This window comes from Chlamydotis macqueenii, chromosome 3 (assembly GCF_036417535.1).
Source record: "Chlamydotis macqueenii isolate bChlMac1 chromosome 3, bChlMac1.mat, whole genome shotgun sequence".
In the NCBI taxonomy this organism is placed as follows: Eukaryota; Metazoa; Chordata; class Aves; order Otidiformes; family Otididae; genus Chlamydotis; species Chlamydotis macqueenii.
Window position 1 is genome coordinate 75,266,128 of NC_141558.1, and position 27,186 is coordinate 75,293,313.

The window sequence follows — 27,186 nt, forward strand, 5'->3', positions numbered from 1 at the left end:
AAAATACTGCAGTGCTACTTGTAAGTATGTGATTTCACAGCAGTGGCTAATTACCAAACTAAAATCAGCAACTATAATTTTTCAAAAGTGCTAGGAAACCTTGTCTCTTGTTGACTTGAAAACTTTGAAGTAATCAACACTCAAAAAATTGGGCATTTTTTTTAGTATGGCATGCAAGAAAATACACTCAGAATTAGTCCATACTCTGAAATTTGGGTTCTACCATATAAACCAGACTACATTTAATTATAGATTTAGGCATCCAATGACTCATGTCTAAAGAGCACATTCAACATTTAGATTCTATTGTCTATACCTAAGCACATAATTTTCTGATCTGAGTAGTAGATCCCTTCTTGAGTAGCTAAGTACAATGCTAGGTAACAGTGAGGGTCTCCCATCACCAAGTACAAGTAGGCTAATGAGGGCTGCATCATTTTTTGTGTCATGCAGCTGAAAGATCAAATTTATTTGTTAGATGAGGCTGTAAACATTTTGCAAAGAATAGCCTACTTAGAGAAAAGAGGTGGAAAATGTTGCTTTCCTGAAACACTTTGTTGTGTTGATTTGGTTTGAAGGCAGTAGGAACTATGAAGTACAAGGTAAAACACTGGGATTTAGATTCATTGTCAAGGATAAACTACTTAACAGATTCATGTAATTATCTCTACAAGGTGAAGAGTCGGAAGAATTTGAAAGGGAGATCATAATAAGTAAAAGTTTTGCACAGCTTAAAAAAAATCATGCTCACAGCATGAGAAACTATGGCTTTTAAAAAGGGTATTCTGAGTAGAAGTCACAGAGATGAAGAAGCTCTTTTATGATACTGTGATGAAAAGGTATATAAATCAATGCATAAGCTGACAACACATCAGAAGAAAAGAAAAGTATTTTTTAAAAATTTCTTCCGCACCTTCACTATGCTGAATTCCGATTCCTATAGTACGGATGTTTAAGTCTGTCCAAAATGGTCACAAAAATTATCTTAAGCAGAGACATAACACCTTGCATTGACCTTCATTGCTTATATTTAGCACAAAGAATACTACAAGGTGGCTAGATTAATGTATGGATTCTGAATAGTAAAGGTGTTTTCAGTCTAGTAGAGGAGGATATAACAAGAAGCAATCGTTCAAAGATAGACTCAAACTATTTCAATGAGGAAATATGGGACATGCTTTGAACATCAAAGGCAATAACTCCTGGAGTAGAATAAAAAGGGTATTTTCTATAATTTGATTTCTTATATCTAGATTGTTCAGCCAAAGCTTAATGGACTTTTTAGAGATACTGTTATAAATTTGTTATTGACAGATATGATACTGGTGCTAGATCTGAAGTCAGACTAGACTATCTGATTCAGAATAACATTATTTTGAGCATCACTAGAACAAAAAAAAAAAATCCACAACATTTTTTTGTTATTCCTTATTACTGTTCTAAACTGTAAAAATAGAAGACAATTAGTTTTTCCGTTTTGTTCTCTGAATGAATACTTAAGAGAACTAAATCTACTTAGATAACAGAAGGGTCTATTTATAATGATCTAGAAAATAAAAAAAAAAAATTAACAAAGATATTAGTTCCTTTTTTAAAAAAAAATGCCTTTTTTTTTTCATTTCAGACATTTTTCTACTAAAACAAAATTATTTTGAGAGACTGTATACTGCTTTGCATCTCATTCAATTCTATGATACTTCATGGGATATTATAGGATGTACCAATATATAGGGAAAGACTACAATTTTCCACCATTAAAAAATCTGAAATGTCAAAGAAGGATCAATAAGCCTTCAAATCCTCAGTCACAAATCAGATAATGAACTTGCAAAAATGTAATTCATAGATACCATACTTCTAATAACAAAACACAACTGTGGTGTGGCTTTTTTTAAAGGTCTTCACCACTGTAGTCTCTATTTCTCCTACAAAAATGGGAAATGAGAAAGGCAGTCTAGAAGCCTTAAAAGGCTTCCATTGGGTAAGGCAGTGCCAAAGAACAACTTACTTAGTTTGGTCTTCCTTAATATTCCTGCTATCTCTGAGCATTTTGTTAAATTGTGAGGTACACTACTTATTAAATAAGGAGTTATGAAATTTGTGAACAGCTAATAGCAATTTTCTAGTTGCAATCACACACAGTATCTTACATTATGACAAAAAAAAAGCTTGTGGTGTTAAATCAAATGGACTGTTGTGCATTAAGTAAAAAAAAAAAAAGACACTTATGTCTTTGGATTTTCTTTTGTTTCTTTGGAGAACTCAAAAATAAGCTACATTCAGCACATTCTTGAAAACCTGCATGTGTAAATTAAGTACTCACTGATGTATCTGTAGATGCACTCACATAAGAGCTGGAATATTTGGATAGCACAGAGCAAGCTTAGCTACATAATCGTTTGTATACAAATTGCTTTGATAAATAAAAGAAATATCTAATTTACTAATGTAACACATAAATTCATGCATTTAAATTTTATGCTTCATTATTAAACTGAAAATTGCACACAAAAAGAACTATCACCTTGTTTTAATGACAAAACAACTGCATTAAGTCAGTTAAGTAAACGGCACATAAAATTTGTCATACTTCTAATGACCTAAACAGCTGAAATGACTAGTTCTCCAAAAGGCATATGAAAAATATTTATATACTTTTTCATGAGTCTTTAGTTTCCAAGTGGTAGAGCTCTTCCCTGATAACCTAGTATAGCCTGTATATAGATGGCCTGTCATGTCTTTACAATTAGATAAAAACAGAACTGCTGTAATTTAATCAGTTACAACCTGAAAATTGTATTTTGAAAATCAAGTTTATTAATATGTAATCTTTAGGTAATCATATTTATCCTCCTAATTTACACAATATTTATGATACTCTACATGTCCTTGAAACAGGGAACAGGGACACTACACTGTGAAAAAGTGGCCTAGCTGCTGGAGTTCATAAATTTTGTTCAGCTTTGGATGAGTTCAAAGAATTGCCATGTAAGAAAAGCCTTACAGAGGGAATTTATCTGATTATGGCAGTAATAATTACCCAGCTGTTTATTGCAGATAGAGAAATAATTCATGTAGGCAATAGGCCGTGGTGGCAATGACACTCCGCATTTAGTAAATATGCAAACTGTTCACTTCTAATTAACCAAGCTAGAGGATGCCCTTATTAAATGTATAAACTAAAAGTGCCTTCCTGACAAGTGATGAATTGTTACATTGCACAAACTCTTGCCACAGAATTACTGGAGTGAACTTGGGGCTTAACTTCATTAAGAGATCTTGTGGGATAGTTAAATGAGGATGGACAGCATAACAAGACCTACCTGACAGTCAATGATAAGTTAGAGCTTAATGAAACTGTACCTCTTCCCCTTTTCTACTTATTTTACAGCGAAGATCCTACTTCAGACAAAATATAAGACTATGACATCTGTCTATATAAGACAACATAAAATGCTAAGATTAGTCAGTCTGTGTCCGCATAAAATGTTTTGTGAGCTGTCAGTAATTCTAACAGAACTACTGCAAAATAAAAAATCTATCCAGACACTACAGTGCCTTCAAAGCTCACAGGTGTAAGATTATTGTTATTCTTCAATACTATGTTGTCACACATGTTTTATTCTACTTTTACCAAAAGTTATCAGCTACACCACAGAGTATTTTGTTCAATGAGTGAATGCAAGGATCTCAAATTTCTTTCTACACACGCAGATTAAAAATTTTCCTTTGGATACAAGTGAAATAAGGCTTAATGTTCAATCTGTTACTGCTAATGGTGTGTTTATCGCTGTACAAGAATACATGAGAAAGTATAAAGACTACAATCTAACCCCTTAATTATGTTACTTATGTTATTCATATTTATCTGAAAAACTTGATCTATATTACACAGAACCAGCTAAAAACGTGGTAAGACTGCTTTCACCACTTGCTCAAGAGATATAGGAATAGAATAAGGCACATGAAGTATGTCTAGCTGAATCTACATTGGAAATTCACCTTACTGTGTAGCCACAATGGTTCTTACCTTAACCTCACTGCATTCAGAAAGTGCTTTCCTATGGAGTTAAAACAGAGTACTGCCTGCTCTACAGCTTTAGCCAGTTCATTTCAATTTCACGATCAAGCTAAAAAGACAAAAGGTCCATCTAAAATGTATTGTTTTGCGAAATGCATTAGTAAAAGCCTACAGTTATTAAATAATATACGCTGTATAAAAGCATATATGTAAATAAACGTGGTAGTATGTATAAAGGTAGGCAGAGAGAAGAGCTAAAAATGGACTGACTTGTCAAAGACGTTTTTTATGCTTGGAATCTGTGAAGAAAGCTGGATTTACGGACAACATGTTTAAGAAGGAAAAATCATCATTAAATACATGACTGTAGAGAATATTTTAACCAGATGTGAGTCTCTTTAAAATGTATTCTTTTAAAGCTTTTCTCTGGCCTAACTCCCAATTCAGTTAACATGAGCATCTTAATATTGTTCAATGGAAACTAGGTCAAATCACAGAGAAGAATCAAATAACTCATTTTTTATATCTTACTTATCCTAATAACATCAGGCTTGTAGCTATGAAAGTACTGTGGGATCCTCAGTGTATTAGAGTTCTAAGTTTCCTACAAGATCTATCAGTTACACCTAAAATCCTCTGGAAAAGGCATAGATGTCTCAAATTACGTTCCCTACCACTCTAAATTAATATTTAAGTAAAAGAAAGTATATTTGGCATTTGTCTCTATTTCTATGACTCCTAAAGAAAGCTAGCAGAGTAAGTTTACATTCAGAAAATTCTAATTACAGGTAAGTGAGTTAAAAAGCATAACGTATTTCCTCTAGATATCTTTAAAGACAAGGAAAAGAAGATTGGTTGAAGATAAATTAGTTAATTAAACATCGAGTGAAAGACAACATTACAAAAATGAGTTTTTTATTGTTGCAAGAAATCCAAGGAGCTGTCTGAAAGGCTTGGCACTAATTGAAAATAGACTACAGAATCAATTGCTTCTGCAGTCAATGAGGAGGAACATTTTAATTGAATTATAAGACAATATATGCATTCTTCAAAATACTTTGACACTTGAGAAAATGGCCAGCACCTGGACTTATCTTTATCGGAAAGGAACAGACGGATGGAGGCTTTGCAAGTTCTCCTCATATTACTGTGACAACAGATGATTTATTTCAAGCCCACTTCATGGAAAACAGCAACACCTCAAAAGTTTTCGGAAGCAAAGTACTTATCACATTAAAAGTAAATAGATCTCAGTAATGCTCTAGTAATCAAGAGTAAGCTAGATATTCTTACTTTTTTCAGTACTACATTTTCAGGCTTATTTGCAGAAAAGCTGAACAATGGATTAAATCGCTAGCAATACATAACAGTACTGTATTTCACTGTTCAGTATGATGACAAAAAAACCAGACGGGACAAAGGATTTGTGAATATATATATATTGCCAAGGAAGTGGTTTTTATCACTTTGCATTATCTATTTCCCTGACATTTCTTGAAGACCAAAAAGATGACTGTGATACTAAATCTGCTAATAGAACAGCTAGTCAAAATTGGATGAAAGTTACACTCTTCAGCACCACTCTCAAGGCTTTTTCACTACTAGAGCCAATGACAATGGAAAGGAAAGTTTGGCGTCAGCCATCTAAGTGTGTGAAATTCACGATTTATAATCATAACAGTGTTTATGTACACTATGATGCTTGCTAAAGCTAGATTCAGGTCTCAGTTTGCTACCTTTAAATTCAATAGCCAAGAAAGCTAAACTGCTTGCCTTGATTACACGGGAACCTCAATGCTAGTGCTTTGCCACTGCTTTGTTAGTTTTCTGATACTGCTGTCTTACTGAGTTCCGTGTCTAGAGAAAAATTTAAATGGTGCCATTCATCAGTAAATGGAGCACTACATCCCAAAATCTTATCTCTAGTTGCACACCTGACATATAGCAAAGTTGCTTTAGTGTCGTTTAAAGGCCAGTGTGTAGATAACCTTAGTCAAAGAACTGCAAGTTAATCACACAGTTGGGCAACTGACATCATCCATAAATTCTTCTGATATAATGGCACCAGCATGCTAATTTATGTCAAGTGATGTCCATTTGCTTATCATGGATTGGAAACTGTTTCACATAAAACAAAATTCTAATGCATCGTATGGAGTTACAGCCCATGCTAATTGCTTTTGGCATATTTCCCCTTGTAACCATTTTGCCAGGTCTTAAAGATGTTAAATGCAGCTTTAAGGATGTTTCAAAATAAGGTATTTTCCCTTAAAATGAAATACACTAGCTTCACTGAGAAGTAATGGAATTTATTTTAATGCATGCATTTATATATGCAACCACCCAACTAATCCATATTCAGATACAATATGGTATGCATTGGTATTTAAATACAAATGGATGCTATAGGTGAAGACTTATTTCTAAAATCTAAATAGCAACATTTTGGAAAATAAATATTTAAGAACACATTTCCTACTTGGTTGGTTATAACTTCCTAAGTCTTGTAGGAAAAACAGAATTCAGGACTAATGAATTCATTTCTCCATTACACTGAAGCTAAAATGTACCGATGTAAAGAAAAATCTGAATATGTTCTTATGTAGACAGAGTTCAGGGTTCAAATTCATTCTTTTGCCATCTGTCAAGGCATTCTTGGAATCAGATCTCAATTTAACTACTAAGGACTCTACTGGGAACATCAGCAACCATCACACCTACTGTTTCTGTAGCAGTAGGAAATAATGGGAATGCTGAAGGAAAATCCACCCACTCTTCAGCCAGGCAGGGAGCTAAAGCTGACAGTTATCTTTGGTTCATACAAAACCAGTGTCTTAAGTTAGGATAAGCAGTCTGTTACGTGAGTGCAAACTCACACATAATATGACTATTATTATTTAATTATATTTTAGGTCAATTTCTGTTAAATCAATTTCTGTTAAACTTAATTACATCCCTCTATGGCTTTAAACTGGGGCAGCTTCTATTAAGTTTACTTTCTCCTGGGGTTTTCACAGTAAAGACAAATGATAAAGGTCTGGCTACTAAATGAGGGCAGCTATTAAATAAGGACGGTTTGTATTAAATCTAAATGGTAAAGATGTGGCTACTGGTTGAGAAAACACCTTAGTAAGGGCAGTGTCTTGTATTAAAAAAAAAAAAAGAGAACAAAGGAGGAGAGAGAGAAGAATACAAACTTTGTTCAATAATTCTTCTAAGATACTCTTAGAAGAAACTAACAGAATGTCCAAAGTTTTTGTGGCAAATTCCTCTGAAGTTTCTCTTAGAAACTAGTAAGTGGTAATTTGATACAGGCTCCTCCTTAATGAAAGAAGAGAAAATTAAGGACAACCCCTGGTTCTGTAGACCAAGAGGTAAAAATGTATCTCAAAAGGACTTGCAATGTGATATCAGGTTGTTGGTCATAAATAAAAAATCTGTCAGCATTATTCTAGAAGATAAAACTGAGAATCATATATTGTAGTTCAGTTTAGAATTACATCATAATTCCAGAAATAATATAGTTTAAACAAACTTTTGAAATTATAAACTAACAGTGCGTATTTTGTTGTTGTTTTGGGGGTGGTGGGGTGGGGAGTTATACCCCTCCAGAGTTCTTAAAATCAGTCTGTTTCACTGTAGTTCTGTTGCTGTTTGTAGAGAAGCTTGGTTCTTTACTAGCACTGATACTGCACAAATGCATATATTCTGATGAATGCAGCTATAAGACAAATAAGAAAAAAAAAATGCATTACTTCCTTTATCATGTTGTGTTGTTTTGTGGTGTTCTAGAGATATGAAACACTCAAAGCCAGCCTGATCTGAGTCTCTGTTCACCCACATGTACATTTCCATATTAATGCTGATGCTGGAATAAAACCCAGCCACTTCATAAATGCACTCCTTCAATTTCAGACAGTTCCTGGTATTTTTTACAATGAACAATTGCAATAATTTTATATACACAAAACTGTTTATGAACAATGAGGTTACACTCTTCCATATTTGACGTAATGGTTGATGAAAATATGCAGAGAATCTCTCCTCCACTTTGTTCAGCATTCCTCTTAAGAAACACAGTGAGCCACCCTGGAGCCAAAGTAGTTGGCAACAACTTAGCCCAATGAAAGGAAAAATGTGTTTGGCTGAGGGCCTACACCTGATCTTCACTAGACATCTGTTAAACTTCATAAGAATAATGTTGAATATAATATACATATTAGCTTTCAAATGTACCCCAGTAAAGGGATTACTGCATTGATTCTTGATTGCACTTGAGAACCAATGCATTTTTAAAACTGAAATGATATGATCACTTTGACTAAATTTTCTCAAAAATTAATTTTTAACTTTTTTTTTAATCTGAAAGATGGATTTTTTAACCAGAAAGACATATATTTCTATGAACTCCAGAAGACAGAACTCAGATTAGCAGAGTATCAATATATCAGTTGCCAGTTAAGACCTCACATATATCAACTTTGACACATTTTGATGTACCTGAAGTCATACTGCTCACCTTACTTGTTAAAGTAAAACAGCATAAAAGTATTTCCTGATTAAAATACCTACCCAATGCATAGGTTTAATGGTTTTTAATGACCTGGAACAAATACTAGGAAATTTGAGTACTGCAAGACAAATATTTTTGTAGTCCTCCAAAGTTATCCAGAAGAGATCTATTGTGGGTGTCGGAAATGAAATACAAAGCTTGCATCAGTCTGTGTTCAGTACAGCAGGAATACCACTTGCTATCTTGTTTTGTTCACACACATCAAAGGTCAACGTAACTGACACATTATGAGCCTTGTTCCAGGTTTACAGAGGGAATGGAGAGGAGTGATAGAACTATTACGGACAGAGAGGTAGGTTGTGTCTCTGCAGTTCATCCACTTATATTAATTTCAGAGTAGAAAACTGATGGCTTCATTTGCTTACCAAGATTGGATCTAGTCTTTCTAAGATTCTACCTTTTCAAGAAGAGAACATATTTCAAGGATTTCAGAACAATAAGGTACAGTTGAAGAGATGATAGATTTTTTTAAGTCTGGTTTTGCTGAGTTATGACCTAACTTTCTGCATGGAATACATTTAAATGAAGAGTAATGGGAGATTAGAGGTAGGCAGTTATCAGTATGCTTCATTATACATAACAATGTAATATGTAAGCTATAATGCTATGACAAAGAGAATGTAACATCAGCTATAAAGGATGCCATCCATAGGGACCTTGACAGGCTGGAGAGGTGGGCCTGTGAGAACCTCATGAAGTTCAACAAGCCCAAGTGCAAGGTCCTGTACATGGGTCAGGGCAATCCCAAGCACAAATACGGCCTGGGCGGAGAATGGATTGAGAGCAGCTCTCAGGAGAAGGACTTGGGGGTGCTGGTGGACGAGAAGCTCAACATGAGCCAGCAATGTGTACTTACAGCCCAGAAGGCCAACCACATCCTGGGCTGCATCAAAAGAAGTGTGGCCAGCAGGTCAAGGGAGATGCTTCTGCCCCTTTACCGCTCTCATGAGATCTCACCTGGAGTACTGTGTCTAGCTCTGGAGCCCTCAACACAAAAAGGACATGGATCTGTTGAAGGGAGTCCAGAGGAAGGCCACGAAGATGATCAGAGGGCTGGAGCACTTCTCCTGTGAGGACAGGCTGAGAGAGTTGTGGCTGTTCAGCCCTGAGAAGAGAAGACTCCAGGGAGACATTATAGCAACCCTCCAGTACTTAAAGGAGCCTTATAAGAAAGATAGGGAGAAACTCTTCAGCAAGGCCTGTTGTGATAGGACAAGGGGTAATGGTTTTAAAATAGAAGGAGATAGATTCCGATTAGATATCAGGAAAAATTTTTTACAATGAGGGTGGTGGAACACTGGAACAGGTTGCCCAGAAAGGTGGTGGATGCCCCATCCCTGGAAACATTCAAGGCCAGGTTGGACAGGCCTCTGGGCAACCTGATCTGGTTGAAGATGTCCCTGCTCCTTACAAGGGGGTTGGACTAAATGACCTTTAAACATCTCTTCCAACCCCAACAATTCTATGATTCTATAAATGTGGAAAAATAATATAAATTAATAAGCAGCATCCAAAAAAGTTGCATCATTCTTTTCTTCATATAAAACTTGTATATGCTATTTTCTGCAGCAGTCTTCTTACTGAATTTTCTTTGCCATGTGAAAAAGTCATGGATCATTACATCAAATGTGCTAGAGGGAAATAACTGCCTCTATTTTACAGAGCTTTCAACTTAAGTACAGGGAAAGACAAGGGGCAGATAGGAGATATACAGTAGAACATACAGCAACAACAGTTCTAGACAGAAATCTAACAGGCAAATTAATCTCTTCTGTAACTATGGAAAAAGTGTGCTTCACTATGCCCTCACCAGTATTTTTCACAATTAATATTCATAGTACGGCTCATGAGTATAACTTAGACCCCCAAATCTGCACTTTCATTCATTGCCAATAAACAATTAAAAAAATATGAAAATTATTTTTTTTAGCTTGTGTGTGCTGGGAAAAAATAATCTAGTTCAACAAACCATATTTAAAGCATAATAATCTATGAATTCTGAGCGTAGATGAATAGTCAAATTCAGCTTTATTAAATTAGTGTAAACTCAGAGTACATCTAATTAATCCAAAGAAATTATTCTGAATTTGTAACAGTGTAAATGAGAACAGAATGTGGCACGATATACACAGGCTTTGGATAAAGAAAATGATGACTGATATATGTATATATATACACATATATATATATATAAAATTGATAATGGAGGGGATCCTACACTTGAGGAAATAGTTTAATCAGTGCCATAAACTTTTTACAAATAAAATAAAAGTAAATTAATGCTTTACCACATGGAGTTTTTATCTTTACCTGACAATCTCGTTATTCACAGAAATGGCTTCCAGGTATTTCTTCAGTGCATAATAATTATGGATATATTTTCGAACATAATAGCCTCGCCACCTTTTCTGAATCTAGAGGAAATAAATATTTGCTTAGTATATTTCAAAACAAAAGTTTGTATGCATATCAAATATCTGTTGTATTTCCCAAATAATATGGTTTCATATGGTTAAATGTGGTAACATATTGTAGTTAAATAGTGAAATCAATTTACTATTAAATGCCAACATTCAAAAAATAATGTCAAGTTTAAAACCACTGTTTATATTGGGGTATGGCAATGAAAAGAAATGTCTGCTACTGCCAGTGGCATTGTTCTATGTAAGGATGGTAAAAAAAAGAGAACAGAAGTCATGTATTTTCTCAGGCACAACATATATTCCCTACTGAGCCACCACTTCACCAATATCTTCTACGCTCTCACCTTTGTGCTCTGGATACAATCTAAACTGAACAGAAGCCTTCCCAGTAACTCAATGAATTAGGCATTCTGGAAACATTGTTTACAAATTGCAGTTCTTTCATCTCCAGTGTAAAATGATGCATGTCTATTTGTTGGACATTAATGATAATCTTATCACAAAATACTATTCCTCCTGCATAACAGATAAAATTTAAACTGGAAAAGGAAACCTTTTTATCTGTAGCTAAGAAATAAGAATAGAAATTAGGTAGCATCCACCGCTAGAAAGGATTAATATTTTGGTGCCTTTTAAAAAGCATCAGTTAAAAAAAAAAAAAGATTAAAAAAAAATCCCCAATAATTTATTTCAGCAAAACAGCTTAAAACTTCTTTGACACTTAAAAATACTAATCATGATGTTTCTGAAATTATTACAGGTTTACTGATTATCTGTTTTGTGATAAGGGTAAGTAAGTATTAATTAAGTAAAAAATTATCACTACTGTCATTTGGTTCACCATATTTATCCCTATGCTGTGACACATACAGGCAGAAGATGTAACTTGCTCTATTCAGTCATGTTGAGGGCTGTTATCACTCCTAATTTTCTTTCCCGCAAGAGGTCAGTGTATTCTAGATCAATACGTCTGAAAAACCAGTTAATGATCTTTTCCTCTGGCCTCAATGTCTAGTACCTCTTTCTTTACATTCTCCCATCCTTGAATCTGTTTGGTTTTTTTTCCTGTAAAATATTATTTACTTCATTCCTTGCATTTTGTCTCCTTTTTTTTCCTCAGTATATTTCTAAATTAATCTCCCAATTTCCATCTTCTACTCTGTATTACCTTCATTTCTCCAAGTTCCATCTCTGACATTTACAGCATTGGAATCTTAAAAGATATACCAGTTGAAAGGCAGAATCTACATTTAAAAAAGCAAGATTGAGCTCTTAGGATCCAGAAGCAACTCCAAGGTGAGAAGCTACTCACCTTCACTAAGCGCATTGAAGAGAAGAATGTTGTAATTTGCCAAGAGCTCTCCTTTTCCTGTGGGCCTCTGGCTACTAGACTTTTCAAGAACTTACTTACACTCTAAAGTGTATCTACAAGGAATGTTTTTCTTTTTTTTCGTTCACACTAACTCTTCTCTTTCCAGAACCAAGGTATGAATTCATTAATGGAGTGCAATCTATTTGTTTGTGTTGGTTTTTTTTTCCTTACCCTACCACTTATTCCAAAGCACATTAAAAAAATAGAAAAAAAAAAAAAAGAGTGTCATATTTTGTTGGGTTTGATGCAGGGAGAAGGCAAGGGAAAAAAAAAAGCTGCCTGTTGCCCACACTATCAATCAACATTTGCAGTCAGTGACTTCAGAGCCTGTATCATTAAGTCTTAGGAGTGCTCGTCAGTAATAGGCAAAATTCTCTCTATTCCTTCCAGTTCCACTGCAGTCCAATTCTGTATCACTGACAAAAGTTATTGCAATTTTTCCGTCTCTTGTCCTTTCCTGAGCTTAAATCAGTAACACAGCCATGGAGCCATCTATAAGCAGACTAATTAAGACAGGGTTGCATATTTTCATACTTTATCTTCGGTACCATTTTGCAATCACAAAAGCCAAACCACTATTTTTTAAAGTAAAAACTAGCATCCAGTCTCAACTGATGGCACTTTGTCATACCATTGTGATTATCTCTTTACGTGAGATTTAACAAGAGAATGAGTATCACAGGAAAGCTTTCAGTGGTCTTTGAGCGACGTGTCACCAAGAAAATAAAATTATGCACTAAAGCAATTAGGAATAAGAGGATATTAAATTTTAGTGTTAGTACACTCATCTATTTCCCCCTTGTGCATCACTATGTATTTTCCTCTCTTCCCAAATAAGACTCAAAACTAATTTTAAAAGCTGGTATTTTCTTTTATCTATTTGTTGTTGTTTGGTTGGTTTTTGGAATAAAAATGGTTTGGATCTCTATATACTGTTATTATATGAATAAATAATAGTTATATGAGCAGCTGAAGATGGGAACAAGACAGTAAATTTCATACTCTTCACAACTCCACTTTCTCACACGCAAGCTTATTGGGTTAAAAAGGGATAGAGGAAGAGCAAAAATGAGTATGCCTTCAGAGATCTGGGATTAAGCAAAATCTTGTGCATGTGAATAAAGATCTTAGCTTTGTTTTTCTGTTTGGCTTCAAAATTTCTCAACAAGAGCAACTTGGCTCCCATATAGCTCTGTGCTCATTAATGCAGGATTATGGTCCCTTTGAAACTCTTTCTGACAGTCTTCACCTCATAGTTATAAATGCAGAACTGGATATTTCTGGGTTAAAGGATCAAAACTCAAACTGAAATACAAAAGACACAAATTGTATAAAGCTGTAATTATCTCCAAAGGGCTCAGTGTACCAATTAAATGCTGCATTCTACCTTTATTTACACCACTTTCTGTTCAGAATGACCTCACTGATTTCAACTGAATGAAATATAAGTAAGAAAAACTGTATTGTGTTTCAAATTATTTTATGCTAGATTTCTGTATGTCAGAGATCACAAAACTGAACACTAATCTTTTTGGAAAAGAACATTTTACATGCTCATATTTTCAATGTGAAAGTTCTAAATGTTTGCTTTTATAAGGAAGTATAACGTGTTATGATCATATTTCTTTTTAATTCCAAGGTGAATGTTTAAAAAATTCTTGAAAAAAAGAGACAAGAGTGTATGCCCTTCAAAGTAATTAGCAAGTTTCAACAGCGATTGGTACAAAACAATTATTGTCATTGATCAGCACTGAACAGATAATTTTAAACAAAGTCATTGTGTGCTCAGCAGATTACAGCTTGTTAACGGGCAAGTTCTAAATGACCTCTTAAGCTAGTCAAATCAATGATGCATATTCCTCATTAAGTAACATCAAAATGTAAGTGGTCTTATAAATAATGTTTATTTTAAGCACTAAAACAAATGGCAAAACCTTGATATATCAAAAGCCATCTGCTCATGGAAATATTTTTTTTCCATAGAATTACTTTTGTTGCTGAAAATTTATCACAACCTTAAATCTTTTAAAGCAGAGAATCATATTCTGACATAGTACTCAAAACTCAAATTGATTAAAACAAGTTATCTGATTCAATTTCAAAAGGTGAAACTCATAGTTCTGGTTACATCTAAATGCAATTCAGGGAGACAGAGGTGTAGACTGACTTCAAAATTATGAGGATGTGTAAGCCCTCAGTGATACTTCAATTGCCAAAATCAAAAATGCTTTTCTAATCAGTAACTATAAACTGAAATAAATATTTTCATAGTACTATGTGGCAAAACTAAGTGGTTAAATAGAAAAACATACACAGTTATTGTTATATTTTCAGAACACTGAAGTACATTAATCATGAATCAAGCTCACAATGTGTGAACATGAGGTACTCTTGGCTTAGGAAACCTAAACTCTGGCCACATATCTTCTGTGCAGAAACTCAACAGGCCTTATTCTCTGTTGTCCTGGACCTTGGTTAGTTCAAGAAACAGATGACAGCAAGAAAAACCCATTCAGTGTTTCAGAATGGCAGCATTTTAAATCTGCTCTGCAGATATGGCTGCACAAGATTTAGACAGTGGAGAATCATATTCTGATATCTGCAACTAAATAAAGATCTGTTCTATTGTTTTCTACTGATTTAAATTTCCATTAAAGAAAAGGACACGACTGAAAACATGGTACTTCGAAGATTTATATCAGCTAATGATTCAACATTATATTTCCATTACAAATGAATGGGAACACACTCAATTTCTTTTAAAAATGAAAGACCAAATGCAACACTCCATTTGACTAGAATACATAATTACCTCTGAAATTTGGTCTTCTAATGCCTTCTAAAAGTACACAGCTAACTTTTAAGAGCTGGCTTGCATCTTGTGATTCTCACTGTTTTCAGTTGCATGAGTATACAGCATTTATCCACCGTGGAATCCACTTTCAAACTAGCTAACCAAGGGATAAACTAAAACAACAAAAAAAAAAACCTGCTTTCTGAGGAATTAGATTGCTGTTAAACACCTTCAGCTCTCTAACATGCACTAAATGTAATGTTCTATTTCGTGCCTTTGAGAGAACCAACAGTAAGTCAAAAACCTGACGGGAACATATCTCTTGAGTCTGAGTTATTCTGGAACCAGAAAGGCCACAAAATCAAAATCCATTCTGAGAATCTTCCCATTTTACAGGAGATTCCTTGGGTTACTCTCCAACTCCACCACATTCCTACATTTGGTAGAATTCAAAAGGTATGACGCCCTACCTAAAAAGATATAGGCCTCTAAAGTAGAGCAGGTTTATTCCACTAAATAAAAGAACTAAGATAAAAATATTTCATCCCAAGAATTATCTTGTGTCCTTCCCATGTTTGTTTTATATATTTGTTTAAGTGCAATTCCGAAGTTCAGGAAAAAAAGTGCTGATTTCTAGTTAAATGCATTTTGCAGTTTTCCCCATAACAAACTTAATTTACTGTATATTTATTAAAGTTAAAGTACTATTTACACTTTTCTTCATCTAGCAAAATTCACTCATAGTATCATCAATGAGATCAGTGCTGTTCCACCTCTACATTTAGACAATGAAACTGTCCTGTGCTCGCGGAGTAGCTCTTTTGAGATTCAATACATCAAATGTACTAACAAAAGAAAAAGCACAGCCACATCAACTAACATAAAAGCTCTATAGTTTGTCAGATTTGTAAATATATCTACATTTGTTAAGAATACTCACAGATAGAATGCCTGGGGTTTTTATCAGTATCGCATATGGTAAGGTACAACGAACATTTAAACAGGGCAAGACACACACAGATGCCTTGAATTCAGCTACAGTTTTCAAATAGAACCCAGACTGCTGAGTGTAACTTTAATTTTTAACTATGTACTATTTCCCACTGTTGCCATCAGCATATCAATCAAGTGTATATTATTCTGGTTTGCTCATTTTATTAAAAGAAAATTCGGAGCACAATTGACTTTTCATTTGTTTAACAAGTGAAGAAATATTTACCCTGACAGCCATTTCATTGTAGAAATTCATCTTCATAATAAAATATGCTGTCTGTGAATCAAGGAAAAAAAGAAGATGGCATATATTTCAGTTACACAAAGACAGTGCTCTTATTTTTACATATAAAAGATAAGAATCTTTATACATAATACATAATAAGAGTTCTAGGCTTAGAGAGAATAAAATCAAACTTTGTATTGAAGAGATAGGCTTCCTAATACATAATGCAGGCTTAACCAGAAAAATCTATGGTAGTCAAACTAGGAGCTAATGGAGATATATGATCATAAAATGCTCTCCGCTGAGTTTGATAATCAATGGTGCTCTACTGAGAGTAGAATAACAAAGCAGAAATATTCACAAGTGCTGGTGACATGTAGTATTGTATGATTTATTCACTGGGGTTCTTTTAGCCAAAACTCACAGAAACATAAAAGGAATTCATATTTCAAGACGTCTGGTTTAATGAAAAATTCAAAGAAATGCTGTCTTCAGTCGAAATCATTCAAGGATACGGATGCAGTGATGGAGCAAAATTGTGCCTTCCAACCATCTGTACTAAATGTTACGTACTTAGCTGCCTCCTGAGTAATCCTTGGGAATTTTGTTTCATTTAATATTCATTTTAACATCATAAAATCATAAATACAATGATACCATGTTACAGTGAATCCCCTGATATAGAAAACATTTCCTGAAGTCCTGGTTTCCTTCCAATAAAGTAGAATTCCTCTCATAGTGAACAAATCCCCTATTATACTAAGCAATCACTTGGCAGCATAGGTTATTTTAATGGATACATCACTTTAAACTAAGCTTTCACATCTGTTCCGCCCTCTAATTACAAATGCAAAATGAACATAATTCACAATTGTATCATAAAAAGTAAAATATAAGTACTTTGAATGCAAGAGTATGTCCTTTATTTAGCACAACATGCAGCCTTTATGTGTTTCTCATGTTTTAGACACAAATCAAAGGCAAAAGTGCTTTCCCCTGATATAGTGATTTTCTCCCCCATGGCAAACAGGAATTCACTATAAAAGGGTTTCACTGTAATTAGTGTTATTTGAATTGCCTAGTCTGATCCAAAGCAAATTGTCTGTGGAGAGCAGCAGGACTGGATTATTTATCAACAGTCTGGGCAATTAAGAAACAGTTGGCTGCAATATGTTATTTACAAATGAACACAATGATGCTACTTCATTTTAAATTCTCTTTCTTCATTACATTAAGCAAGGCATAATTCCTGCAGTTTAATTAAGGTGCATTTTAAATGCTCACTTTAATATCATACCAATCTACTAATAATGGAAACAGTAGAAAAGATATTTCTTACATGAAGGAAAAATGCATTACTGCTAAATTTAAAAAAAAGTTTCACGTATATGTGTAGATGTTTACACACACACACTTATACATACATACATTTGAAGGAATCTCTGCCCCAAACGTATAAACTAGAATAAACAGCGGATGCTATTTCCCCTTTTGTCTCCATAAATGTTTTCTGAGTGATACCAACTGTAGATAGCTAGTACTGGAATGAAATAACTGTTGCCAGGCCTAAATATATTCCTAAACTGTTCAGCTAAATTTATACAATTTTGCTTTGCAGCTCATCTTTTCTTTCTTCATAGGGGAATGTGAGAGTTGCCACACCACCAAATAGATAAAGTAGTTTTAAAATAGAAATTCCTAAGCTTAGCAATGATCATCAGATTTCTGTTCAGCAATGATTAAACTAATATCATCAATACTGAAAGACAGAGGGACCACTTTCCCTCTGAGCTTGGCAAAGAATTGAAGAGCTCTCCAATTGCATCTCTGTTTACTATTTCCAGAGATAGCCAACGGCAACTAGGGTCCTAACTTGCATACCTCACTTAGGTATGAGAAATCCAGGCCTTACCCTACTGCTACTTAACAAGGTTGCTCACAATAAAAAGGATATCACACATTCCTGCTTTTACTCAATGTTGTTCTAAATCACAAGTTAGCCAAATGCTGAATTGCTCATGTAAGTCTCTTACAACCTTATCCTTGTGTCAAAAGCCAAAGCCTGCGTCACCATCTAGGTTCTTTTGCAAATGGATTTGCCCTCTGTTTTCTAATTCTGATTATAAGAATATGTACTAGTTCTGCTATTACAAGTAATGGAGAATGCGTTCATCCCTATTCACAAAAGCATATCCATAATTTAGTGCTTCAATCCAACTCTATATTTATGTACTTTCCTAGTAAACAAAATATTATTTCCTGAACTGGGGCTTTCTTGTCCATAGGACTCCTTTCTTCTGCTTAAGTGGAAATTCCTGCATTTCAGCTTGTGCCCATCGCATTACCGCTCATTCTTTCACTGAGTGCCAATTCCAAGGTGACACTGCAAGGTTGAATCTGGGAAGAATTATCTTGTCATCTCACCCACATACACCACCTCCACTTCTGAACCATGAAGTCTTTGTATCTATCTCTGATGCTAACACACAGGTCTCCCTACTAGTATACTTTGAGTCTATGATTCCAAAATATATTTGAAGCCTTTTGTGTATGAACTGTTGTACTAATTTCTCCTTTTCTGTTTAAAAACATGTTTGGAGATCACCAAAAAATGTGATCTGATTCTGATTGGTTTTTTTCTTTCAGTTAATATAAAGTGACAAATTCAAAGTAGAACCAGAAATTTCACTGAAAGTAGATTGAGAGAAGGAACCAACACACGCTCTAAGTTGGAAATAGGCACTTTTTATTTTTGTTCTTTTATAGAGCAAATAGCCATTTGCCTAATCCCTATCGATCTGGGACTATTTAAAACTGATTACTAAGTTGAAGGTAAAATATTTAGGATGGTGTCAAACTACATCACATAATATATATATTTTTTTCAACTGCATTTCCCTCCAAAGTGAGCTGAAAATATGGCTATCATGTATGCTGACTTCATGAAATGCTGCAATTCCCTTTGCTTTAACAACTGATTTCTGGACTTTGAGAATACTGTAAAAAGAAACAGTGATGTATAGTTTGATTCATGTCCTGGTGTTTGGCTGGTTTTAAAACTCATACTTTCCCGCAGGTCATGCAAGACTTTCAGTATCCAGTACAACCAACATAAATAAGTTATTAAGAAAACTATAGGAGTGAAGTTCTTAATTTTAGCTTGAGATTAATATTAGGAAACAAAGCATTATACCAAAGCACCTATATTTATAATGTAGAAAGGCACATAACTTTAATAATATAAATATCATCAAAAGTTTTTTTTAATTTCTTGTATTTTAATAATTAAAGGAAGAGGCACTAGAGGAGTACCAAATGAAATACTAGTAGTGATGCACATATGGACAGCCAATCTGATGAGCCTAAGCCTTTGTTATTTTCCGCATCAGTACCACTCACATTTCACAATTTTGAATATAATCATTAAAATGATTTATTATCAAGTAATCATGGGTATTTTGTGCATATGCTTTGCCTTGCTTGCTGGCAACAGATACCAATCCAATCATTATCAGCGAACAAATTTTAAAGTGACCAATTTTTTTTTTACTTAAGGAACTATCATGTCAAATGTATGATTGTGTTTCATAATCAGGAATCATTACAACAAATATTAGCAGTACTTCAATGCAAACATCAACTGATCCTTTAACTTAAAAGTTGTGTTAAGCTGCTGAGAAGATTTTTGTTTCATTTTAAAACACTCCAAATGCAGCCATTGATTGAGTAAAGATAGTAGAACAATGAATATAAGGAATGAACTTGAATTTGATATTTAAGTCAACCCCAGAACATACAATATTGAATATAGTGGTCTAAAGGGAGAAAAATGTGCCTTTTTATGTGCTACTTGCATGGCTTTAGGTTGGCTTCCAATCAGGCTGTCCTATTTACTGCTTACCAATCAAAGAGATGGCAAGCACAAAATGAAGCATTTGAGAGAAAAAGGTGGCTTTCTGTGCTGATTGCTGTAAAATTGCTGATGAGATTCTGTTTCTCTAGAGCCCTGGCTAATATTGGATAAGTACTCGTATCCAGATACTGGATGAATTAATGGTCTGATTTAGAATGTGTCAGCTTTATTATGTGTCAGCTTGCACAATTTTTTGTCCTATATTGTTCCATAGACTTCAGACCTGGCATGGCCTTGTCATTTATGTCTGTTTGAAGAACAACTTATGAACCAGGCTTTATTGGTTAAAGCCTTTTTTAAAAAAATATTTTTCTTTTCAGAAATATATTTCAAGAATGGAAAGTTGAGGGGGTTTATGATGCTATCTCAGCTTGGTTATTACAGGAATTCTGTGCTAATTTTAAAGACTTTTCATCCTAAAATGTAACTGTCAAGAGTATTTTTTAAGACGAGAGAGCAAAAGAAGAAAGAACTAACAAAGAGATGAGGTAAAAGACCTCCGATTTAACAGAAGCATAGAATAATTGCGGTTGGCAGGGACCTCTGGAGCTCCAAACCATTGCTCAAAGCAGAGTCAATTAGAGTAAGTTGTGCAGGGCCTCGTTCAGCTGGGTTTTGAGTATTTCAAAGGATGAAGACTCCATAAGCACAGCTTGCACTCTCTGAGAAACTCATTCCAGTATTTGATCACCCTCAAAGTAAAAGTTTTTTCTTATCTTTGAGTGGAATTCCCTGTATTTCAGTTTGTGCCCATTGCCTCTTATCCTATCACTGGGCACCAATTCCAAATGCCATTGCAGGTTGCCTCTCTGGGAAAAACTATCTTGCCATCTCACCTACAGGGCACGACTCAAAATAGCACAATGGACAGTAGGCACTGTGGTGTGGTGTTCATTTTGTATCTTATCTGGGTACCACTGTTTTTACAACCTTTATATATAAATACGTTTCTGAAGTGACATCATTCTGTTTAAAACAGGAAACTGATTACTATCAGCAAAGAAATTAGCATCTGAACATGGGGTGGCCAAAAGATTACAATTTGAGGGGATTGAAAAATATGTAAAATGGCCACAAGCAGATCTCTGTCCTGCCTAAGCCCTCTTAAAGGCCTAATGATCAGATGCCAAAATTTGACAATGTTCTTATTGTCATCTTGAAAAACACAGAAACACATAAATTGTCTTGTTTCTGAAGTGAAAGTCACCACTCTGCAATGTTTTAACTGTGAAAAAATGCAGAACTTGAGGGGATGTCATAAGATTACTACACCTGAAATATTGCCTGAAGCATATCTAAGCCATCCATGATAAGCATGTGTCTAACCTCCTCTTGAAAACCTGCAGTAGAGGGAGTTCCACAACATCTTTTGACAGTATGCGTCAATGTTTCACATGAAATTGATTTCTTCCTTCCCTTTTCCTAGTGGCTGCGGTGGCTGGATGGATCATTTCTTTCAGTTAACAAATTTTAACATGCATTAACTTTATCATGTCTCTCTTCTTCTATAGAAGCATTTCTAGATTAAATAAACCTTCCCTAAACTCAGGGACAATATTCAACTGAAGTCCCACTTTTTTAAAAGCAGAACCCAATCCAACCATGCAGCTATATCTGCACTGCATTCAAAAATTAGAGTGTTTTAGAGGGTAGACTGAAAATCATAGCTTGAAAGGATGACTCATAATTTATTAGCTAAGCCAGGTAAACTAGAAGAGATAAAATCTTTAATTAGATTACTGAAAGATTAGAGGTAAAACAGATAAGCTTTCAGGCACACAAGTCCTGCTACTTGAAAACATGGTTTAGTAGGAGGTATGGACTTTAGCCTGTAATAAATGAGTTATCATGGCTCGATTTTTTTCCTTTTCTTTACTTTTTTGTTTTGACTGAAACACAACAATTTAACGAAATTAATCAAGAATAAATGAGTAACAAGTTTAAAACTATTGTAAAGTACTAACATAAAATGATAAAATAGTGAAGTAAACTATATACTTAACTTAATTGTTTTATGTTAAAGGCAAGATAGTTTATTCTTAATCTCCTAAACCTGTTAACAGGGGTATTAGCTTGTGTGCCATCATACACTTTTGCTCTCTTCAAGTCCGTCAAGGGAATTAGATTGACTGTTATCTGCTGCGGGCCTTAAGGCAAAACCTCAAATACTTCAAGGGTCATTAAGTAAGAAATTTAAACCACTAAAACATAGAACAGCAATGTGTAGACACATTGGCTTATTTTATTTTCAGAATTTAAAGTTCTGCCAGGGAAAAAAAAGGCATCTTGAAAAGCTCCAATCCTGCAATTAGCATCATGCGGGCAGGCTTCTGCATGAACAGATCTCATTGCTGGTTTGGGGACTAATACTCCAGAGCTGCAAACACTTAAACACTGACTTAACTTGACCATTATGAGCAGGTTTATTGAAATTAATGGTGCTTTTCATTACACTAGAGTTAAGTATGTGTCTGTGTGTATAATTGATCAGGTTTCAGCATTTTAATTTCAAGATGAGTGAATTAATTGCTTCATATGTATTCTATAAATAACAAAACAAAAATGTTAAAACTAGTTTTCTACCTGCACCATTTTTCCGAAGTCTCTTCTGCTTCGATAGCCTCTCCACCACTTCTGTATAGAAATCACCATTTTGTTCAGATATCTAAAATGGAATACATTAACAAAATAATTATTATTTTAAGACTTTACAATATAACTTTACTTTTTACTAATATTAAAAATAACGTATAGTGTATTATATCCATACTTATCCCATACAGATGGCCACTGCAAACATACTTTATACACATACATGTATGCGTATCTATGTATGCATGTACATACACACTTATAAACCAATCTATGCATATATTTATACATACATACTTACTTTGCTTTTGGAAAAAAATAGTTACTGCAAACTCACCTATATAAGATTTCAGTTATCACAAAAATTTAATGAAATAGCATTACAAATGTAATTTGTATTATAGATGACTGTATTTTCATGAATTATTTTAACCAATGTATCTGACCTGTTCAGAATTTTTTCAGTCACACGCAACATTTTCACAGCTTTACAATTTCTAAATATTTGACAAAACCCACAGATATCTGAACATTTTAGACTACTTTTTGGCTTTTATAAAATTACATCTAGCTTAATTGCAAGTAAATCTCAAATCTGCCCTTATTATATATACCTTATTATGCTACTAAAAATTCCATAATTGATGTCTCACCTCAATTTTGCAGAAAATAATACAATCATTAGTTTGGGACTGCCTAAAAAAAGCTATATAAGGGAGCATTCATCCCACCTAATGACAGACATCAAATTTAGAAGCCTTGCGGTACAGTAGGGGTCACTCAGTGGAGGAAGTCTTTTCTAGCAAGTAATTCAAAGGACCTAAATGAGAGGGTAATTCAGAACACTGACAAGTGGCTATATTGAGTCTGTGCTCCTAAGTCAGTCACCACATCCATCTTTGGAAAGAGGACACTGAGCAGGATTACTCTGTACACAGCTGCAGAGAAAATCCTCTTCTACACTTAGCTGATTCAGTTCTTCTTACATGCTTGTTACAATGACATTGTTCTTCTTACACTGGTCATTACTAAATACAAATCTGTATTTGGAAGAGCATTTTCCTACAGAATAGATTGGCAATGACATTTGAGTTTTCAGTTTCTTCTACAACACGCTGTTATTACTCATGTGCTGGAAACAGAGGGGCACTAACCAATCCTCTGTCTTTGCAGGGGCTTTTGACATTGATGACATAGCTGATATTCCTTGGAGGGCTGAAATACCATGTTTGTTTGCCTGCTGAACACTTGCATGTGATGGCTGCATCCTGTGACAACACACTTGAACCAGTAATGGAAAACAGATTACCAGTGCTTTTTTAAACAAGTGCACATAATGGCTATAGCCTATCTTTTTATGCGGTAAATATCAGTCATTAAGTATTAATATTTATTCAAACTAATAATTCTTTAGGCTTGGTACAGTGTGTTGAGATGATACATGATGACTTGCGACAGACAAGAGGTGAAACTAGAAGATGTAACGATCATTCTCTCACACAGCCTTAATTTTTATAAAGAAAATCCATAAATTTTTAGACAGAAATCCAAGCATATGAATTTGACCAATTGCATTTATGATCATGAAAACTAAAGGAGGGCCTCCTGGGAGAAAGAACCAACCATAGTGTTTCCAAAAAATTTTTATCAACGTTAATATGGCATTTTACAGAACAATGTAATTGTACATGATCTCTGTTTCATAAATAGAGAAAATTATGCAAAGAAAGATTTTTTTAAATGACCTAGTCAAATTCAGCAGTAGAAATAATTTTCTACTATAAGAGTCCAGTTAGCATATATTCACTAGGTAATTTTTCTGTAACATCCACAATAACAGAGGTAAGCAAAGTCTCTGCAAACAGCATATATGAGGGTCATCTTTTTTTTTTTCCAGTCATGCCAAGATTTCTTAAACGATATTGTGTACCTATTCTGAAGATGGATTATTTCCATGCTTATTAGTATCATGCAATTTTAATTGTATGCAGTTCTGAAAATCAAAAATTATTATTTCTTACAGTGGCACTGTATATTTTTAATTCTATTTAAAAGTAGAATAATGTGTTTGTGGGTTTTTTTTTCCAAATGCTCCCAGTTTGTTAAAATCAAGTAATGCCATGAGAAATTTGGAGGAAAAAAAAAAATCAAGATTGAAATATAGATTAAAATAGGTTTAATATACTACCTCAGATAGGCTCGGACTCTGCATCCTCGAAACCAGCTCTGGATTTTGACAGCAGCTTTGTACTTTATTTTTCTGTCTTCATCTACAGATCTGAAAGTATAAAAAGTAGTACTACTTGTCAGCATAGTAACTCAGTACCAAAGCAGAAAAAAAATCTGCTAAATACATCTTACTGTTGCAGTTGGGGATAATTTTCACCAGGTTTTTAACTTTTAAATTCTACATAGTAAAATAATAGTGCAGAACAATATAATCTACACTAGTTGAATATTATGAAGATAACAAAGATAAAGAGCACCGCAATTTGTAGATGATGCAAGATTAGGGAGAGTGTACTTCTTATTCCCATACAATACTGAAAATACATATCAGCATATCAGCATGTTATGGACTTTTTCCATTGTAGGTGAAATACGTGGATAATGCTTTGAAAGCCTGAATTATAACAAAAATCCTGTAGCTATGTATAAAATCGTATATCTATATGAATATTAAATAAATTAACTGTGGCCAATATTATAATGATAAATATCAATTGAGTTCATAAAAAGCACATATTAAGGGTGAGATCTAGGTCAAATACATTGTTTTATGAACTATATAAAATATTTGATTTGTTTATTACCTGAACAGTGATAGCATCAGTAATAGTGACAGATACACTCGTTGTTTGTAGATTATTTTAATGAATATGAGCTGATCTTACAGGGTAAAAGCAGAGGATTTAGATCTTTTCGCTAGTTTCTTAGGAAGGAATTTAAAGAGGAGAAATATGTAAAAGAAGAAGAGGTGACTGAAGGAAAGTGAGACACTAATGCAATTAAAACTATTATGAGTTAGAACAAATAAAGCATAGGAAATAAACTAGATGTCAAAATTTTGAAACCCTAGAAGGCCTGGAATGTCAGCATATGAAATCTTTGCGTGGCTTAAAAGGAAGTTGGAAATTGGAAAGAAATGGTGTTAGTGATTTGGATAGATTCCAAAGGGATGACCATGGGAATCTTTTACATGGAAGTATAGTACTCAAAGCAACAGCTTATTGAGTCTTGATAGGACTTATGACATACAGTTGTTACAGTAAATAAAATTAGATACAGCAATGAGTAAGTGATAAAATTGTTTAACACTTAAAATAAGAGAATGCACTAACAGATCCTGTATATTCTAATGCTTATCCTGAAAGTGTATCTATCTCTAAAGGTGCAGGCTTATGGCATTTTTGCCTTGTGCCATGTTGGGCAATTCCTTCCCTACAAAGGTGCTTTTGCTAAAAAGACATAGTCAGTTTAGGAGACCTTATACCTCTGACATAAACAGAGTTTGGCATAAAGCATGACAGGAACATTATTAAGATCAGGAAAACATTATTAAGATCAACTAAATTGTCTAACCACAACCAATAGGCAAGATAGTACAGTCATCAACCTGCCCTAATTGTTAATGGAACAGGTGCAGAGGCCTAAAATAGCAAATACATTTTGAAAGGTAAAGAAAGTTTTCTAATTTGGGGATTTACTTTAAGGCACTTCAATTTCTATGTTCCTCCTGCAGCAGTGATTGTTAGCAAGAGTACTTAGTTTTCACCAGGGTTGCTTTAAATCAAGCTGCTCTAGAGGGTCTATGTGTTCTAGATGTTCTACACAATTCAGCTTTTTGGTCTTGATAGATAGGTGAAGAAAGATTTATATTCTATCTTAAAACATGCTTGATACACATGGAACTAAATCTCTCAGGTCTTGCCATTGGAGGTCTACACAAACAGAGAAACTCATGCAAAAAAAAAGATAAATTGTTGGTGATCTATATTCTTCTGCACCTTCTGATGCTTCAAATCAACTCAGATCTTATGGGGAACCTGGTATTTCACTGCAGAATACCAACTTCATAGAGTAATTAACTGCTTTTTTTTTAAAAGTGTCATGCATTTTTGTCTGAATGCCCTCAAAATATTTGTGCATGATGAGTGACTACACAGATTATACTGACTCACGTGCTCACAGCATCCCAGATTGGGCAATTTTAACAGATCTATTACATAATGTAGACAAAGTATAGTTCTGAAAGGGAAATTAAAGTTTCAAAATACAA

The 27,186-nt window shown here is 34.2% G+C and overlaps 1 protein-coding gene across 1 annotated transcript in view; it reads right to left on the reverse strand.

Moving 5' to 3' along the window:
* Positions 1 to 27,186, reverse strand: part of SPATA17 (spermatogenesis associated 17) — an 86,908-nt gene that overhangs the window by 58,242 nt on the left and 1,480 nt on the right. Inside the window, exons 2-5 of the mRNA XM_086745218.1 lie at positions 25,096 to 25,185; positions 22,899 to 22,980; positions 16,403 to 16,453; positions 10,905 to 11,008 (exon numbers count right to left, since the gene is read on the reverse strand). Coding sequence (XP_086601344.1) covers positions 10,905 to 11,008; positions 16,403 to 16,453; positions 22,899 to 22,980; positions 25,096 to 25,185 — 327 coding nt within the window. The remainder of the gene's footprint in view (positions 1 to 10,904; positions 11,009 to 16,402; positions 16,454 to 22,898; positions 22,981 to 25,095; positions 25,186 to 27,186) is intronic.